Source organism: Lonchura striata, chromosome 1A (genome assembly GCF_050655825.1).
Source record: "Lonchura striata isolate lonStrDom1 chromosome 1A, ASM5065582v1, whole genome shotgun sequence".
NCBI classification, from domain to species: domain Eukaryota; kingdom Metazoa; phylum Chordata; class Aves; order Passeriformes; family Estrildidae; genus Lonchura; species Lonchura striata.
In genome coordinates this window covers 48850400-48870191 of record NC_140741.1, presented here as the reverse complement: position 1 = coordinate 48870191, position 19792 = coordinate 48850400, and the positions used below count along the sequence as shown (strand labels likewise).

At 37.9% G+C, this 19792-nt stretch overlaps 2 protein-coding genes across 8 annotated transcripts in view; both read right to left on the bottom strand.

Annotated features, from left to right (window-relative positions):
* The window catches only part of TPH2 (tryptophan hydroxylase 2), a 59310-nt gene extending 49773 nt beyond the window's left edge, over positions 1-9537 (bottom strand). Inside the window, exon 1 of the mRNA XM_021528980.4 lies at positions 299-9537. Within this exon, the coding sequence (XP_021384655.2) occupies positions 299-403 (105 nt within the window). The 5' untranslated portion in view covers positions 404-9537. The remainder of the gene's footprint in view (positions 1-298) is intronic.
* Positions 9538-9677: 140 nt separating this feature from the next.
* TBC1D15 (TBC1 domain family member 15) overlaps positions 9678-19792 on the bottom strand; it is a 35210-nt gene continuing 25095 nt past the window's right edge. For 5 of the 7 annotated variants that reach the window (XM_085569830.1, XM_085569831.1, XM_085569834.1 and 2 more), the window contains 6 exons: positions 17842-17942; positions 17063-17162; positions 16627-16724; positions 12431-12547; positions 11716-11802; positions 9678-11038 (listed from right to left, as the gene is read on the bottom strand). In XM_085569830.1, the coding sequence (XP_085425956.1) occupies positions 10832-11038; positions 11716-11802; positions 12431-12547; positions 16627-16724; positions 17063-17162; positions 17842-17942 (710 nt within the window). In that variant the 3' untranslated portion in view covers positions 9678-10831. The remainder of the gene's footprint in view (positions 11039-11715; positions 11803-12430; positions 12548-16626; positions 16725-17062; positions 17163-17841; positions 17943-19792) is intronic. The other 2 variants (XM_085569832.1, XM_085569833.1) reach the window with 1 other exon arrangement.

Below are 19792 nucleotides of genomic sequence, written 5' to 3'. Positions count from 1 at the left end.
GGCTTCCAAAATCCAAGCATTTAAAACCATCTGAGCTAGATCCAATGCTTTTTTATATTATTCCAGTGGCAATGGTTCATTTCTGCAGTAAGGATTGTATTGCTAGTGAAACTTTTTCTGATGTTTATGACACTTTGAAGGCAGCGTTCTGAACGGGGACCGATTCGACAGCACAGTTAGTTTCACCGGCCCCTGCAGCTGCTGAGAAGCTGCTGACCGGACCATGGAGCGAGGGGGACGCGCGGCTGCCGGCCCCGGCCCCGGCGGAACCCACCCCCCGCCCGGCCCCGGCACTTACGGTGAGGCCGCCGGCGGCGGGGCGCTCCTCCGGCAGGGCCGAGTCCAGCGAGAAGCCCCGGCGCGCCCAGTACTTGCTGGAGAACATCATCATGGCGGGCTGCATGGGGCCGGCGGGGGGCAGCGCCGCGCTCTGCCCGCCTCGCCTCGCCCGCTGCCTTTATACGCCCCCGCCGGGGCTGATGGAAACACGATTAGGGGACACCCGTCTCCGGGTGACGAGAGCCGCCGGCGGGCGGACGCCCACGGTCCCCGGTCATGTCGGCAGCCGGGGCGGGAGCCATCCCGCCGCCTCACGCCGCGCAGGTCCCGCCGCGGGGCCCCGTCCCCGCCCGCCCGCGCGGCTCCTTCCCCCCTCACAGCTGCGCCCGCCGCGGCACCGGGGCACGGCACGGCGGGGCTCACAGCCCCGCAGCAGCAGGCTCGGGAATGTGGGGACAGCACGGCAGAGAATTGCGGGAGCCGAGCTTCAGCACAGAGGAGTTGCGCAGAGACAGCGAGAAATGCTTTGGTGTAGAAATCCATCTTCAAGTGAGCAGAAGGCAATTGCTGAAACAGTAACTTGACTGCTTCACTTGCTTGACCCATCTCCCGGATTTACTTGTGAAATGTAGGATTTCTAACTTCTCTTTCATTGTAACAGGCATTTTGTGACTTGCCAGCGTCACTTGCCATCCCAGCTTCTCCTCACTTCTTTCATCTTCTAAAAGCTCTCCACTACAGCCTTTGAATATGTAGGTTACCTTACAGCATGTAGCACTGAATAGCACATCTGAATTGGGAGCGCTCTGTCAGTTTCCCTCAAATACGTACTCAGTTTTCTCTGTTCCAACACATCACGAGGGGAAACTTACTACTTCCCCTTGAAAAGCACCCTCGGTGACTTGCCCCGAGCCTCCCAAAAGAGGGGCAAACTAGCTGAATGCAACAGCTGCCTTCACATGGCCACACGTATTATTAGCTCAGTCTCATATCCTAAGTAATCAAGAGACGTTCCCCGTTCTATTTGCTCATTACTTTTAATGATACGAAAGCAAGCTGGTGTCTTTGGACTTTGATATTCCTATCTGCTGTGCATGAAATACGTAGACATGGTTTCAGCAGTTGAACAATTTATGAGTGAGGTTGCTTAGCACTTTCTGAATGTTCCAGCGACAAAACCAAACATGACTCGGCTGCCTTTCCACCTACAAGGCAAGACAGAGCACGATTTTTTATCTGGTGTTAGATCCTGGCTCTGCAGCTGGGACATCACACAATTCAATGACCCTACTGCTCTAGAGCCTTGTTATTGTCGCACCTCCGTGCAGTAACCAGAGTGCAGCAAAGGTTTTGTCTCTCATAACCGCTTCAGCATGACTCCTGAATGCAAAACAAACGAAGCTGTCAGCAGATGTTAATAGCAGGCAGGAGGACTCCAGTGCTTCAACTGTTTTAACCATGCTGTCTGCCCATGTGTCCCACAGAGAGACTGCTTCTCCCTAGAAGGGAGTTTCTCTTTGTCAGCTTGTATTTCGTAGGTGGACTTTGCCATATGAGCACCAGATCAAATCACATTTATGAACTGAAAATGTTTATTTCTTCTTTGTTCTAGCTAGCTGCTGTACAGCTGCTGGTATATGGCTCCAGGAATATTGTTAAACTACAAATTTTGTTGAGAGCTCAACTTACTTTTCTATAGTTCACAGTGCTGTATATTTAAACTAAGGAAATTCTTAAAATCACTGACCAAAAAATTAGAAGTTAATCAATGCAACTATTCAAAAGTACCTGGTCTAGAGCATGTCAGAGTGTCACTCAGCAATGCAATTTCATCTTGGGAAACAGAGTTAATGTTGACAGTAAGAAATGGATAAGCTCACTCTTGTTACTAAAAGGTACCTCATGGCCTATAATCAGAATTCAGAAACTGCAACCCTTTCTTTTTTTTCTCTCATGAGACAGCAGAATCACTATTGCCTAAAATCCTCGGCTATGCACTTTTTAAGCTTAAAAATTTGCAGAATTCTCAAGTGAAAATTGAAATCTAAAGCAAATCTCTGAGATGTTTTCAATGTTTGAGTAATTTTAACCCCACCAGAGATACCAACTGCCAATTGCAACACATTTTCCTTAAAAATATTTGTAACATTTACCATAGCTTGATTTAACTGGGAGGTGAAATTCACATGGCAGAGCAGCTAGTATAGACCAAAAAACTATTCTAATTTAGTCCTGGCTCTCCCAGATCACCAAGTCTTTGTCTCAAGGCACACTACAGCAGGAAAAAGAACTCTCAAGTCATCATGTGGCAGAATGGAGAAAGAAATGAGTCTATGAAAACATATCACAAAAGCATAAAGATGGCCCCCACAAGGATCTAAAATGTAAACACCACCATTATTCAATGTCAGGTCAAAGAGGCAGGGCAGAGAACAGATACGCTAATTATTCATGTAAGAGACATTGACACAAACAGAAAATAGAAGTCACAATACCTTTTCAAATCACAATTTTGTTGGTAAAACAAGGACTTTGTGAAACAACTGACAAGTGGGCTAGCCAAAGGAGATTTTTCAACAAGATGCACAATCTGTTCCTGTTTACCAGAGATAAACACACACATGAACTCCTAAGTCCAGTTCTCTGAGCAATGTAGGTCTGCTATGAAAAATCTATGATGACGATGTACACTTAATTTTTAAGTCATGAAGATAATAGATTTTTAAGCAACAAGCTCTTTTAACACTATGGGGATTTTAACCAACTAACAACCATTGGGCAAGGATAGCTACCAAAAGATAGACTGGCTAGGAAGTTATGGGAACAGAGATGATATGGACATAAAGTGAATTCACAATTTTTAGCAAAAGAAAGGTTCTGTGAAAAAGGCATAAACAATTTCAGGAGGATAAAAAAAGGGATTTCAATAAATTCAGTTATTACGGGAGCCAGGAAGAGGGAACCTAGAGAAGATAGTCCTTTCCCCACTCCAGGGAAAACATAGTTTTATCAGGAAACTATTTAATCACAGAGGAAGTGTGGTCTTCTACTACACTTTTACTAGTAATAGCATAAGTCATTAGTTCGTCATTACCTTTAACTCAAAAGAGGAGCTTACAGGACATGCAAACAAGGACCAAGCTACTAAATACAGGTATAGCACATAGATGAAAGCTGTGGTACAGAATTCAAAGTCATTAATATAGGATATCAAAAGCAATTTTTAAAAAAATTACTACAGCAGCAGCTATGAGAAGTGAACTATTAGACCACTGTACACAGGGAAAGGACAAAACAATAAAAGCCCTTAAAATTAACTAGGTATTCAATGCACTTTTTCTACATTAGTCTTTGTTAAAGAATCAACAGTGACCAGATGTCTATCATAACTAATAGCAAGGGCAGAGAGATAAGCTCTTTGCTTTTAACAAGATGAAACAATATTGGAGAATATACTCATGATGAGTCTGATCATAGCAAATGAGAGCACAGAAACCATTTACAGAGGAGTCTCATTAAAACTCTGCCATCAATAACTGTTTTAAGAACTATGGGGAAGGACAAGTGACAAAAGACTGGAAAAAGGCCAAAATTATGTCAATCTCCAAGAAGATAATGGGGAGGAAGAAGGGCTGAAGAATTACATTCCAGTCTAATTTCATTTGTTTGAGAAAACAGAAGTACCAAAATTATTTGTAACGATCCAGAAGATAACAGATGATTAAACAGTCAGGACAGATTTGCTGAGAACAAATTGAGTCAAGCAAATTTCATTTCCTCTTATGACAGTCCTGTGGACCAAGGCAAAACAATGCACATCATTCGTCTTGATGGTAGTGTAGCATTTGTCATAATTTCTCATAGCATTCTCACAAGAGAGATAAGGAAAACAGGTACAGATTAAAGTAGCTCATCATACAAAGTTAAATGGAAGGGTGTAGAGAACAGGAGAGCCTCTAGTACCTACCCTCACACCTCAACTATTTAGTAGAAGCCTTACATGAGCTCCTAGAGCCCAGCTGTAAATCCCCAGACTGTAACTACCTCAGAAATGCTGTAATGGTTACAAAATTTAAACAGATGCTGGGGCAGAGAGGGCTGCTTACACATAACCAGCTGCACAATCACCGGGGAAGGCAGACCTCATGTGAGTGAAGTCAGAAGTTACAGAAAATCTCCAGCTGCATGCAATCACTCTATCTGCACTGGAAATCCACAAACACCGAAACATGCTTGCACAGTACAGTGCAGGATCTCCAAAGGTATCCTGCAAATGGACTAGACAGGCATCTAGCACAAGACATGCCCTCCAACAGAAGATACTGTAGCTAATCAATTAGCTAGTTTTTAAAAGTGCCTTCCAATACTGCAAATCTGGAATTTTAACAAACTTGTTGTATGCATATATACAGGTATTCACCACATGATGAAAAAAACGTGTGGTATGATTGATCTGGCTAAGATAATTTATGTCTGAAGTTTATCAGTTCCCTTATGCTGCTCACCGTATGCTGTACAAGTAATCACACCTGCATAAAAGATGTAACAGCCCAGGGCAGAGCACAAAGAGCTGGGATTGCCACTTTTGGTCACAGTAGTAGTATTGTTTGTTACTTAAGGAATTATTAAGTCCCTGAACCCAAAAGTTTGTACTTTAAAGACTTCCTTGTTCTTCTGCATCACTTACTGGAGCAGTAAAACCAGAGGAGTGTGTGGAAACTCTCTAAGACCAGAAGTACCAAAAGTGGCATATACTGATGGAACCTAAAGGTCATCTGGACCAATTCATATACCAAGAGTGCTTTGGTAAAAATCTAGTGTTGCATCTCATTGAGATTTGGCAAGCAAAACAGAACATCTGCACGCCAGTTGTATGTAATACAACTATTTTTTGCACCAGATCTAGATGGGTGCTTAAAAAGTGTCCTCTTCAATACAGCAAGGAGTTTTTCCTAACATGATCTCACTCATCATCAAAGATCATCACACCAAAGGGGTCAGGCCAGGATGGAGCTCACTTTCCATAGCAGCCTGTGTGGTGATGTGTCTGGGTTTATGCCTGGGTCAGTGTCAGTAACACAGGGGGTTTCAGCTGCTGCTGAGCACTGCACAGCGCTGAGGTTCTCTGGTTGCTTCCTGGGAGTGGCACAAGCCTGTGAGCAGTCACAGCCAGGACAGCTGACCCAAACTGACCAAAGGCACGTTCCACACCACATGCCATTGTGCTCTGTAATAAAAGCTCAGAGAAAGGAGGAGGAAGCAGGTCATGGCACTTCATTCATGATTATGGTTTATCTTTCCAAGGAGCCTGCGGTGAGATCTTGCTCTCCAGGAGGTGTATCAACACCTGCTTGCTGATGGGCAGTACTACATGAAATCCTCTTTGTGCTTTCCTTGTGGGAGCAGCATTTGCTTTTCCTGTTAAACTGTCATTGCCTCAGTCATGAGCCTTCCTGCCTTCCTTCTATTTTCTCCCCATCCCATGGAAGAGGAGAAAGGCAAGGGGCTGGGTGGGTGCATGGCTGCTGGCCAGGGTCAACTGCAATACTCCAGGAGGACACAAGTGACCACCTTTTGCTGAACTGCTGTAGCCTGGGCACCAGTTTCAGCTCTGCACACCTGACTCTGCAGTGGTTGGTTAATAACAAGATACACCTGCATAAACAGCCTAAGACCTAATGCTAAGATAGGGTATGAGGCATGAGCCTGTATAATCAAAATATATACTATAATTTAATTATTTCAAAACAAAACTCATCTAGAAGAATGCAATAGAAGAATCAAATGAATATAATTCATCTATTTGAATTACACAGAAAGTTTGAAATATATATTTGATTCAACTGTGAAATTCATTTTGGATGAGGTAAAAATGGACATCCTACCAATCTATATTTTGTTTTCAATTCATCAGAAAAATTCAATTTGGACTAAAGATATTGTGATTTAACATGAAAAAAAAGTACATTCTCTAAAAAATGTTTAAGAATAAAATCCTCACTCAAATGAAAAATTAAATTCAAGCTTAGTTTATACAAGGCCTGAACTGCAATATCACTTAATTGAATAGCACATATTGAAGTCCCACTAAACATGAAGCACAACTTATCTTTTAACACCACAAAAAAACCCCAAAACCATTTGAAAGCATCTTCAAATCAAATATAGTATCACACATATATGAAATCTGTCTGTCAAGCACTCAGTTATATATCTATGTCTCATCACCTTATCAATGCTCACATACAAAGCTCATGGTCACACCAACTACCGAGCTAGACGTAATTGCACAGACAGAACCAAGAGTTAGGATTTTCGGCTTTAAACTCAGCCACATAGAGCAGCTCATGGAATTTCCTTATAGGAACAAGCACTGATTTCTCTCACAGGGTTCTTTCGCACAGAGATGGCACCAGCCACTGATGAAATACTCAGAAACAACATGCAAGAGATTTGAAAAATATATTTTAAGATATTTACCCAGCCATGGATAAAACTTTTACCAGTCACTCTTCTGTAGCCCACAGACCAAACTTCAGTTTTAAGTTGCATCAATGCAATTACTAAAATCGAGTCAGAGGAACATTTAACACATAAGCAAATTATTAATCTTGTATTCAGCCCACTTAATTTTTTCCAATTCTATTTGTAACATTAATCAATTCACAGATGCACTGTTAGAATGTTGCTAACCTCTTCAGCATTGTCACCTCTGCTGTCCAACAGGGAATGTTTTGAGGAAAATATAGCTTCCACCTACAGAAATTCAACCCCATACTTGGTAAGGCTTCATTTGCATGACAGTAGTATGCACAAATCATGCTACTGATACCAAAACTAGTTCATAACCCAAATTCTGAATGCTAAATTATTTAAAATAAAATCTTTTTCTCGTTAGACAACTGTCTTGTAACAGAAAATTATTTAGACAAGTGAGGAACAAGTGCCTCATATATTTTGAGCTAAAATACTATCTCAAAAAGTAGAACACTTCTTACAAGTTTCTGAAAAGTTTTATCAGTGGAGCTTTAGTTTGGTGCTCAAGAATATATTTGAAAGTAATGAGGAAACCAGTTCCTCACTGTTTGATGACTGGGGCCAAGGAATTTTGTCACATAATGTGTGAGGAAAAACTAAAGAGAATAATTAATGAGGCACCATCAGCATTTAAAAACTGTCCACCAGAAAAATTTAAAGATTTTAAGGAAAATCTTGGCAACAAAACTGGGCTCTGCTGAACACTATCAACTTGGTTTGAATTAAACTACAGACCAAAACAAAAGCATTACTAATACAATGTTTTCTATTAGCAATGTTTTTGTTTTGATCTGTAGTTCAATTGTCACACTATTTCTACATCTGATTCTCAAAGCAATCAGTACCTGTTGTAACATACATATAGCCTTAAATTCCTTACAAACATTACCTGCAACAGCCAAAACAAAACCTCCAAACCCAACACAGGTTTGAAGGCCACTGGCTACAACATTCACTGGGTGCAAACACAGGTCACTGTAGCTGAACAGGATATGCACCATTCAATGTAACTGAAGCCTAAAGTGATGACTGTGGGTAACTTAGGATCATCTTTTTCTAGTTTTTAACTTCCCAGTATCAAAACCATTTCATAAACATTCACATTTCCAAACTTCCAAGAAACTTCCACCTCCATTTTGTCAGCTATTTCCATTTCTGTTTTGTAAGCCACCATCTTGCCCACAAACAGAAGAAAATAACTTCAAGAATGTAATTTCAAAATGAATAAAACTGTCCAAAAAGGTAAAATGAGAAAAAAAAATATATTTGAAAGAACTACATCAATAATTTTTACCTTGGAACAGATAACACCAGAAAACTGCTGTGATTGAAAAGTACTAAATTTTAAACCTCAACCACAGAAGGTAATTATCTTAAAGTGTCAAACATTAAAAAAACAATACAGGTTTTCAGGAGTTAAACTAGTATTGCCTCTTTTATGTCCTGACAACTGTGACCAAACTGTGTTGTGGTTTAGCTCACATTTATTAATTCTAAGCAATCTAAGTTATTCAAACACAAAATAAATTTAAACATCCTGAACTGTCAACCCAAAGTATTTCATGGCATTTTAGCCATTGTGATCCTGATTAAAGCTTCTCACAGCATTTTTGAAGTCTCCACTGAGACTAAAACAATCAGGAATAGCTTGGTGGAGGATGAGGTTCCTCCTGCAACTCTTCCCAAGGCTGCCTGTCAGCAGGAAGGAAACTACAGATAATGAATGCTGCAAGGGGCCTTTCATCTTATTGTTGGGAAGCTGAGCAAGCCTACCTCCCCCGAGCCCTCCACAGCAGCTGCTCGCTGTTAGCTCACAAGCAACCTTCTCATCTTTGACATCCAAGTGCTGAATAGGAAGAGAAAAGATGAACAACTATATCCCAAAAGGAAAGGCATACTTTACTTTATGGGCTGGTAGATTTTCTTAGCAGCCATAGCTGTAATTCTAATTACAGAATTCCACTTAAATATGTCTTTCCCAAACATTTGAATATTCATGTTCAGTCAGTTATGGTGTTCTTCAAGATCTTAATATCTGGAATAGAGGGGGTTTTTTGTGTCTGCACATCCTAAATAACTAAGAACCATGCACAGTTAACTGACAGCTTGCCCACTGCATTTCTGTTGTAGACATTTCCCTCCTCCTTCCATTGCTGTATTGAACATAATTTTTGATGGAAAACATTTTTCAAGTACACTTCAAAGTGAACTAGGTGCTCCAAAAAATACTGAAACTAACTTGCTTAGCATCTTTGAACCAAAGTGTTGAATATCTAAGTTCTAACACCTTTCTGTATTCTATGTCAGATTAAATTAACTGCCAAGAAGTACAATGCTCACCAGGGAACAAAGGCATGATGCTTCACAGTAATTTCCTGGGCAGGAAATGAAAGGCTACAGATAAAGCTAAGCTGTGAATCCTTGACTTTCACAGCCTAGGACTCAAGTTCTTATTAACTGATGAGAGATAGCACATTGACGATATTAAAACCAAACTCTGCACTGATTCAGCTGTCCAGTGTTTGCTCACAACTGGCGAGAGAAGTTGAAATGACTCCCAAATTATTTTAACAACTATTAAAGCCTATTGTATTACTTGTATTTGCTTAAGATGGCACAAATAATATTTGTAAAAGCTCCAAAAGAAAAGAAAGCTCTGCTATATCCCACACTTCAACCACCTAGAGAGAAAAGCCATGTTCCACTCTGTAACAACAAGCAGAAACTCCCACAGCCCTCCATTACCCACCAAATGTCATACCCATGGACTAACCACTGGCTCTCCCCTGTCTCATGTTCTTACATTAACAACCAGACAACTAAATTTTTTCTCTAAATATGATTTAATTAAAAACACTAAATCAGCTTTGACTTTTATTTTATATATGTACAATAGTTACCAAATAATGAATACACTTAATCAGTTATGTTAAATTTCACATAATGTCAAAGGACATCAGCATGGCATGAAATAAACTCACTGCCTTTTGCAGATACAAAAATGCATTAATGTCAATCGTGATTTCTATTTTGGTGTGTGGTTTGTTGGTTGGCTTTTTTATAACCTGCTTACCAATTCTCCAGATAATGTTGCCATAAAAAGTGTAAGTGGTTAATTGATCCGTTAATATATTAACAAATATGAACATTAGTAAAGTTTGCAAGGTATAAATTGCAAAATTACATCAAGTGTAGGACTGAATGTATTGACATGAAAGTTATCTTCAGTTAGAAAAGTTTTGAAAAAGAGCCTAGGTTGGAGCTGTGCATTAATTTGGTCAAACTGATTCATACGAATGAACAGTCAAGTTTATTTAGATACTGAAAATACAACTATCCTTTTTAGTATTCACAAACATTTGTGCATATAGTGTGTGTATGTGTGTAAATATATATATGTATATATAAAGTGAAGATATGTTAATGTAAAAATATACTGTTCACCCACTCCCAATTACACAAAATTCAGTATTTGGACATTAAACTGTGCAAGTATGAATGTCCATTTCAAATCTACATTCAACCAGCAACAAATACTTAGAAGTATTTTTGTAAACATTTGAAATAGGGAAAATCCATTTACAAAAGAATCCTCCTTTAGCACATCAGCATCACTTCAGCTTGAAAATTTTGTACAGCAGCTTCAGCTGGCATATTGTGAATCTGCTTAAATCAAGGAGCTCACACTGTCTTAGATCAATATGTGTGAAAGCTCAGCAAATGCAGAAATTTCTTTCATTCTTAATCACCATCAATTTCCAGTTTACCAGCAAAAAGAAAATGCACTTGGCTACAAAAATATTAAGGAATGTTATTGAAAACAAAAGGCTATTTTGGTAGAAGAAACTACAAAAATAGTTGAGTCATGTTGTAAAGCTTTAATGCAAAAGCATTACAGTACAGATTTTCTTTACAACCTTAAAGCTTAATCAACACCAAATTTAAATATCCATCTCTCAAGTGCTTGAACAGAATGTGCTCAGTGAAAGTCTTTCTCCAATGGGACCAAGTGTAATTAGGCAGGTGTCAGGCTCTGCGTCTCAGCCGCCTGTGGAGCGCCGTCCCCCGTCCCATTGGCAGCAGTTACAGGGGTTGAGATACTCTGGTACAGTGACGTCGGACAACTCAATTCAGCTCCACTTTCATCCTCTCCTGTGTCTGAATCCGGCGTTACTGAACTGTTCTCTATCCCCAGGATCTCACTGACTGTTTGAGGCAATTCCTAGAAAGGAGGCAGCAGGGGAAATATTAAAAATCACTGTAATTAAATGCAAAAAGTTAACAACAAAGTCCCCCTCTGTCCATCCTGTATTCCCAGTACTCATTCAAGTGAGAAATCATTCATCTGAATTTAGCTGTACTGAAAGCATCTCTCAGCAATACTTATATTACAGTTAACATTTTTGGTAGCTACTTTTCAAGACCACAAAGCGAACATGCTCAGGAATCGATTCCTGATTAATCATGATTAATATAATCTTCATTACAAGAAGTTAAAGTCTAATCAACTATTATAATTACACTTCACATTATTGAAATTAGTTTTATTGAGTGACCCACTAGTTTTTGCCTAATAAGTCTGTCATGTTTTCAATGCAATGCACCTTTCAACTAGTTTTTCTCAAGCACACCAAACATCAAATTTCTTGGAGTGAGGTTACCTAGTGAGAGTTGAGAAATCACAACCAAAAAGCACAATTCAGCTTTCCCCCAGTGAACAGTATTACTCTAAAAAATCAATTATTTTTGCTTACAGACTTCTCGAACATAGGCACTGCATAGCTACACAACATGCTTTACTGTACCCAGGTATTCAGTTATTTCACAAGTCATACATGAACACTTACAGCTAACTACATACTGTTCCTGACTATAAACATTTGCAGTAGTTATCTTTACCTTGCAATTCATCATCTGCATAGAAATTGCTTCTGCTTTGCAGAGTATATATTCCACATCGATTTTCATAGACAGTTCATTGATATGCTAAAAATAGATTCACAAGGTATAGTGAGATAAATTATAACTATGTTTCACTCAAAATACACTAATACCATGCACTGCACTGTAATACTGCACTGCTAGTAAGTATCACCTTATTAGCCTACCCCTTAAGCTATGAAATGCTAGACATAGATTATAAGCTTTGAGAAATGGCTACTCAAAGATACAGTATGGAACAGCAGCATCTAAGGTCTGCAAGAAGAATCCATAGTACATCTAAACATGACAAACTATCTGGCCCTCCTACATACTTCCCTCCAGCAGCTCACGTTTTCACATATGATAAATTAGATCATAGAAGATAAAGCAAAAGTTAGTATTAAATATAATAACTCATCGACAGGGAGAACCATTTTCAATCTATTAATGATTTTATCACTAAACACAGACATCCGATAAACCATTTTGAAAGCCTGCAGGATAGACATTTAACCCTTCAGAAGATGGTATGCACCTTTCCCTCCCCCAGCATAAATCACAATCATATTGCACTAACTCCAAAAAGTTAACAATTTTAATTTAGTACCCAAAAGACAGCCCCATACTAGCCACTAGGAAGACAACTCTACTGCAGCCAAAACCAGCACAATAATGCGTAAGAATTTGGTACCTTTAGTATCTCATTAAACCCATAGTGCTTGTCCATTATTTGCTGTTTTTCAGATTCTAGGATAGCACAACAAAGGAGAAGATGAAAATTCTGACAAGGCAATTCCGTCCACATGACCTGTTAAAATATAAAAAACCCACATTTGAAATGCTTATAATTTTCCACTGGAAAGAAAAGTAGTTCTTAGAAAATATGTCCTCCAGCCAAATCACTTAACTAACAATAAGCTGTTTTTGAAAGTTTTTGTAAAATTATTTGGAATTTTACTTTTGGGCCTTTAGAGACAACTGCAAGTCCAAGTCACCAAATGCTTATCTGGTTCTTAAGCCATTGTCCACTATAATGCTACTAAACCACTTGAGCTTGTGGTCTTGTGAATGTGGGCTCTGCCTCAGCTCATGTGAAAGAGAACTGAAGCTAACAAATTATTTGTGGCTTAGAGTATCTGCATTAAGTGTGAACTGGCGGAAGAGTGCCATGCCCAGCAACAGCTTAAAAGGCTCTAATGTTTATGAATAAGGTGCTAAAGTTGTTCCCAATCCTGCCACCATGACACAAAGACATGTAAATGCAGATACTGGGGGTGGCTGGGTATTCCTTTCCAGCTGAAGATACAACTGGCTTTTGGTCCCATAGAGGACACAATTATCATTCTTGAGTTCACTGGGACTGAAATGTGTAACCTCAGTACTAATACCATATTTTAGGACATTTACAAAAACCTTTCTAAACAAAAAGTATTTGAAAAGAACATGTGTGGTAGGCAGAAAGTTGGAGAACACTTTTGCCAACAAAACCAGAAAGAAGCAGAAGTCTGCTTGCAAAGTTGCCCTGACAGATAAAGGGATTTAAGACAATGGATTTACTCTCAAAAAAGGCAGGCAAGAAATCAGACTGCTGAAAATTTGTTACTTCATTAGCAAAAAACTTTTTTCATCATTATTGATGGAATAAAGCCTTATAGCTGAGCAAGAGCTTATACTTGAACTTTCATTACTAGTACATATAATCTGTAAACAGATTTGCATAAATCCCAAAGATATACAAACCAAGTTCACCCAAAATAGAGTGCAATTAAACTTGAATGTTTCAATTCAGAAATTAAATTTCGCATTTTTATCAGACAACCAATATTCTGTTAAAGCATTCTCTGACTCCAGGAGAACGACAGGAATGCAAGTAGGCTGATAAAAAATAACAATTGAATGAAACTGCCTATAATCTACCAAACACCCTCTGTCTACACTAGTATTGTGTTCTTCTACTCCTACTTCACAAGGACATATTGACAGCTGTGCACTGATTTTGTTAAACATCAAGCTGCTGCCCAAAAAAATCCACACATTTTGCTACCATTTCTGATAAACCTTTCCAAGTCTGGGGCAGAGCATGCACTTAAGGTTATGTATGTAAATGCATAACAAGCAGCATTACAACATGTTGGAAGCATGGAAGAAAAAGCAGCATTTAAATTATAAATATGAAGATAAAAATATAAAAATAAGGAGCAATAACTCGTTTTCCTTTTTCTTTCTGATATAGCTACACAAGTAAAGACTCATTTGTTCTAATGCTACCTCAACACCCATGATTATTGTAACCAATGTATGTAATTAACTTATTCCCAACTCATTTTGGCTTTATGTTACCAAGTGGTATTAGAATAACACTGAAGCTAGGTATGAGACAATTGTTATTTTGTAACAGAACTTTTCGTCTGGGTTTCTTCTAAGCCACCCACTGTGCAAATAAAAGATTAAGTATTGGCTGGAATTACCAGGTGATACTGCCTGTCTTGCAAGTGAGAAGGAGGGACTGAACTACTCTCAATTTTGGGAGAGCTAAGAAGTTGGTCAGTAGACTATCTGGGCTGTGTTTGGGAGGCACTGCCATAAATTAAGCCATCCACAGCCAGAGCAGTTTAACCCTCACACAAAAGTCATTGCGTGTAATATTGCAAATAACTACACTCACATAATGTGTCTCAGCTTACCCACACAAGGTGGAAAGTCACCTCTCTATCACATGCAACTCTGTCACAGAGCAATGAAACAACCACTACATTTTGTACCACAATCTGATTATGGCTCTTGCTCAGAAACTGCTAAGGCTGGGAGTTAGCCTCTACTCCAGATGATGAGAACTGGCATCTCCCATTTCCAAGGTGAATGGAGATGGAAGAAACCAGACTAGTGAAGAATCTTTCTCATTCCTTTTTTTGTGATAAAACACTGGATGTCATGAATCCAGTGGGAACAGGGAAAAAGTGTCTGATGCTTACTTAATGGTTCATATGGGTCAGAGGACAGAAACAGAGATCCACAATAACCCTGAAATCAGCAGATTAGACAGAAAAAGCCCCAGAAGTCCTGGAACCTGGGACTGGAATCTCAGATGGGACCTCTCCTTCATCCCATCCTGTGCATTGCAAGTGAGTATGTCATAGTGTAGTATTGCCTTCAAATGGATTCCCTCAATTCACATGTGCTATTACAAAACCCAACATGAGGTTTGCTCAGCCAAATACCCAAAAAAGTAATTAATTTCTCTATAAAGGAAAAAGGCCTCTGGAGTCTATAGCTTGCCTTTGTAACTCCCATTTACTTCACTGCTACCAGTGGAGCTGCATGGCTATGCACTCGAGAAAAAACCCACTATAAGCTGAATTGATCAAGGTGACTCTGGCCTTCATATAAAAACATTAACATAATGCCTTAATTACTTTCTTTTAAAAAGGAAAACAAGATACTCCCTTTCCCATTCCATGTCTCCTAGCAAAGAAATTGAATACTTGTAGTAAACATACATTATGATGCGCTATAAGAAACCTACAAGATTATCATATATCAAAAGGTTTCCATTGTCTTCCTAAGAGAGGAAAAAAAACACTTGAGGGAGAAATATAGTGTATTTCTTCCCTGTATGTAGACATATATATGCCCTAAAGCAGAGGTGATAAAAACATGCTAGCCTGGGACTATAAACCATAAATAAAAATACTGTTGTCATGTACTTCAAAAATTAGTCTTTAAAAAATACTGAGAATGCAATACTGGGGGGAAGAGATGAGTGCATCTCCCCTCCCAAATCATTATCATTTATACCTTCACATAAGAGAATTCTTCTGGTTTTGTACATATTGGTTTCCTTATTTATGAATGTTATCCATAAACTTTTTTGTCCTCTGGATGAAATACTACTTCAATACTCTACGATATTAAATTCCACCAACTGATGATAAAAAAGCTAAAAAAGATTTATTTTAGACAGTTTTAAATACTGGTCCTCCTCTTTATGTGACTCCTTTATCATTAGTGGAAAAAGTGAATAAAAGTATCAACATTATTTTTCATCACATCAGAAACAACATTCTTTTTCATTATAGTACAAATTTTATGCATCTCAGCCCTGCTCTTTTCATTACCCTTCTGTTCCTCAACCCATACAATGTTATTCCTATAAAATACTCCCTCCATTCATCTGAACATTTATTCTGTTCTTTGGAGTTCAGGAATATTGTGCCCCTGTTAAATGCATTTTTGACAATAAATGTTGGCACACTTCTCAATTTTCCCGGAATGAAAAATTAAAGACAAGAGTATTAGTTAACTGTAATTATTTCATCTGATCCCAAGATCACCTAAATCAAAATAAAAGATCTCATTAACCCAGAATTATCAGAACTTCAACATTTTGATGTTTTACATAATGTTATGTAGCATCACAAGGCCTTATCATCAAGATTAATGATCTTCTGACGTCATCCTCCTCATGGTTTTGTCTAACACAAACTACCCTGACAGTGCTTCATTCAACTTAATCTATAAAGAATCACCAATACCAAAGAATTAATCAAACAAATGCTCTTTCTTTTATCATGAGCTGTGTTCCATTAACAGTTAACTGGTACTCCCCACTTACTACTTTCACTTAAGAGTCTCAGTTGAAGGCTCCTGTCCAAATCATTTTGGACAGCCAATTTATGCAAACCAGCTCTAGTAAGTATTTTTTCATTAATTTCACAAGCTGTTCTTTAGGCTAAAAAGACATAAGAAGTGCTTGCTTGTCCTCAGATCATTGTACTAAATCCTTTTTTTTTAATTTATCAGAGTATTAAACACTTTGCAAAATGATCCATGCTTTTTGTTCTAAAGTCCAAAAACTGCTGGAATTTGTGTGATGAAATATTTCCTTACCTCCCAGAGTCGAAGAATATCTTGAAAACTAAATTCCCTTTTAAATCTGATAAGAAGCCACCGGAAGCAAAAATAAAGGTAGCCTGAGTCTTGAGATTCTAGGAATAAGAGTGTGACATTTCAGAAGCATCAAATTTGGTTCAGACGTGAAAAAAAAAAAACAAACCCACACTTTACAGGGACATGCTTACACCACTAATTTTTAAGATGGCAGGATCTTTTTAGAATCAAGATATTTGCAAGAGTATGGTATATTTTTCAAACTGATAACAGGATGACCCTATTTTTTCAATAAGCATGAAACAATTATTGAAATATTTTAGGCATTATAAAGTTACAAGTCCTGTACTCATAGAATATTGGAATTATATTTAGATTTGTAAGGAACAGAATGCAGGAAGCTGTTTCAGTTACTGTGCATGAACAATACACCTACCTAAATAACTGCAAAATCCACTGTCTAGTAAACGAAGCAAATGACTCAGCTGAATAAGTTGTGTCTTCATACCCTGCATCTGTTCTTCAAAATTCTGATGCTGTATGGAATAAAACATTAGCACTGTCACATTTATTAACTCAATTTTAAGATTTGCAGCAATTTTAAAGGAAGTTTTGTTATTGCAACAGTGGTTCTCACCCCTTAGGTATTTAATATATAGATATTTAACTGTATTTCTATCTAACAAAATGTCTGCCTTTTACTGAGAAGTTTAACTAAAGCACTGAACTGTATTTCTTTGCTAACATTTTTGTATGTAATAAATCTGATTAAGCTCTGTATTTCCCAGCAGCATAACTGCACTCAAACAAAAAAATTCTCTTTTATTTTCGTATCAGTCACACATTCTTGCCAAATGCAAAAGTCATAAAAGCCTCAGTTTGTAGGAAGTCTAAACTGCATTTAACAATACCCAAAAGGCAGGTATATAATGAAACCACTATCCTGAACAAAATCCTGCTTGAGGACTCCTGATAAATACAAATTTGTCTGTGATGGTTACTTTGGAATTCTTAAGGAGCCAAATATACCTGCTTCATACAGCAATACTATTGCAAACCCATAACAACCTCAATCAACAAAAGCATATTGACTCCAAACATAAATGACTGCTTTAAAAGAATTCAAAAATCCCAGTGAAATTTATAAATTAAAATTAACCCCAAATACTATCTGTAGCTTATCTGTTTATTTGAGCTAAAAAAGCCTTATTTTACCATTTGATCCATGTATGATACAAAGCACCAAAAGGCATCTACTTCATTCTCCATAACATACAAGACAGGTGACAGCAAGTCGCTCATCCCCTGCACATAACCTTGATGGAGAAAAAGCGGGGGGGGGGGGGGGAAAGCAAAAAGAAATTTAAACTCAGCAGTTAAACAGTAATTTTTCAAGTGTGCAAATGACTGAGTGAAACAAATATTAGTGCATACAGAAACTATAATTCTCTGATTCAACTGCCTGTAAAGACAGACTTGTATTAATAGGCACTAACATCCCATAGATCTGCTAAGATTTACAAGCCATTTCTGCTAATCCAAAGAGAACATAAAGCAAACACATTGTTCCAATAGCTGTTAAAATATGTACAAACTGAGTTTGTACACAACATATTTTTAGTAAAAATGTTCCTATTTAGAAGTCAGGAGCATATATTGATATTTTTAAGATTAAGTCTCTACCTTGCACCATCACAAATACAAGCTTGTATATAATTTCCTTTCTATTTGTACTTGATTACTTTCTTCTAGACATTTAAAAATTGTGAGTATCTTTGCACTCCCTCACCCACACTCTAAAGATGATTTTCTTCTCAAATTCACTTAAAGAGATGTTGAGCTACAATTCCAGAAAAACACAGTGCAACAGTTCTTATGAAGAAAACTTTGCATTTTACACTTCTTTTTTTTTTTTTCTGTCACTGAATATGCTTTAAAGATTCCTTAATTTAAGCAAGTTGGGACTGTTCTGCTTGAGCAGTACTTTAAATACACCCAAGCCTAAGACCGTCTGTGTAACCAAGCAGATAAAAACAAACAATCCAACCTATCCAAGTGAGAAAGGGAATTAATAGTAAAGCATTGCTTGCAAGAAGCACCACAGCAACATGTCTCTAGATCTGATTCAAGGACATGCCTTCATATTTTGTGCCTAGAACTGGTGAATAAAATCCATACCACCTAAAAAGTACTCACACTCTTTCAAGAAAAGCTTTCATTTAACTGGAGGAAGAAAGCCCACTAAAGCATATAGTTTTTATAAACAGCTACAAAATTTTAGTTGTATAAAAAAAGTTTTTCAAGTTTTACAGTTTTTAAATGCTTCTTCCATCTTTCTTGTTTGTAATTAACAGTCAATTTACGTAGAGCATAATGATTTCTAATTTTCCCCTTCTTCCCAACTGATGATAGTGTCAGCTTATCTATTGCCCAATTGTTGCTGGCATGTCTAAATAAGAGAACACAATTAATGTATCTATCATCAATGATAGGTTCAACATAACATTTTTCAGTTGGCTGACTTTATTTCTCAATGATGTAATTGTAACTCTGTAACTGAAAAGAAGATTAGAGTCAGTAACTGAAAACACAGAACACCTGTGAGAAGAAAAACAGAATAAATAACAGCAAACAGGTAAATAATTAAAAGGTCAAAAGAAAATAGTGTTGTTCCTCACACATGAAATACTACAGCTAACTAAAAATAAATGCAGGGAACATTCTGTCCAAGACAGTTTAAAAGTCCATTTAATAATAAAACCAAACTCATTAATGCAGACTTAAGGAATTAATTCAGAAAAATATTCTATTAACAGCTATTCTGTCCCCTCCCCTATCCAGCAGTTTGTGGCGTTATTCAGACCACTCTAAAGCTGCTGTCAAAAGATTAAGAGTAGCACTGCACCAATGTGTAGAAGCCTTAGACAGTTACTGTGTCAAATTTACTGTATTTCCATTATTCTTGCTTGTTTATAAAACAAAAGACTTATCCAGTGTGCACTTAAGCCATCTCAACAATGTATTTACCAGAGTGGGTGGTGAATCTGCTTTACTTTCACCTATAATGTCACTGTGCATTAATGAATGCTGAAATGTGGAAAGAGATGTAACAGAGCTACATGCTTAAACCATCAGTTTCAGTTTTCTTTTTTTTCAAGCCAAAGAT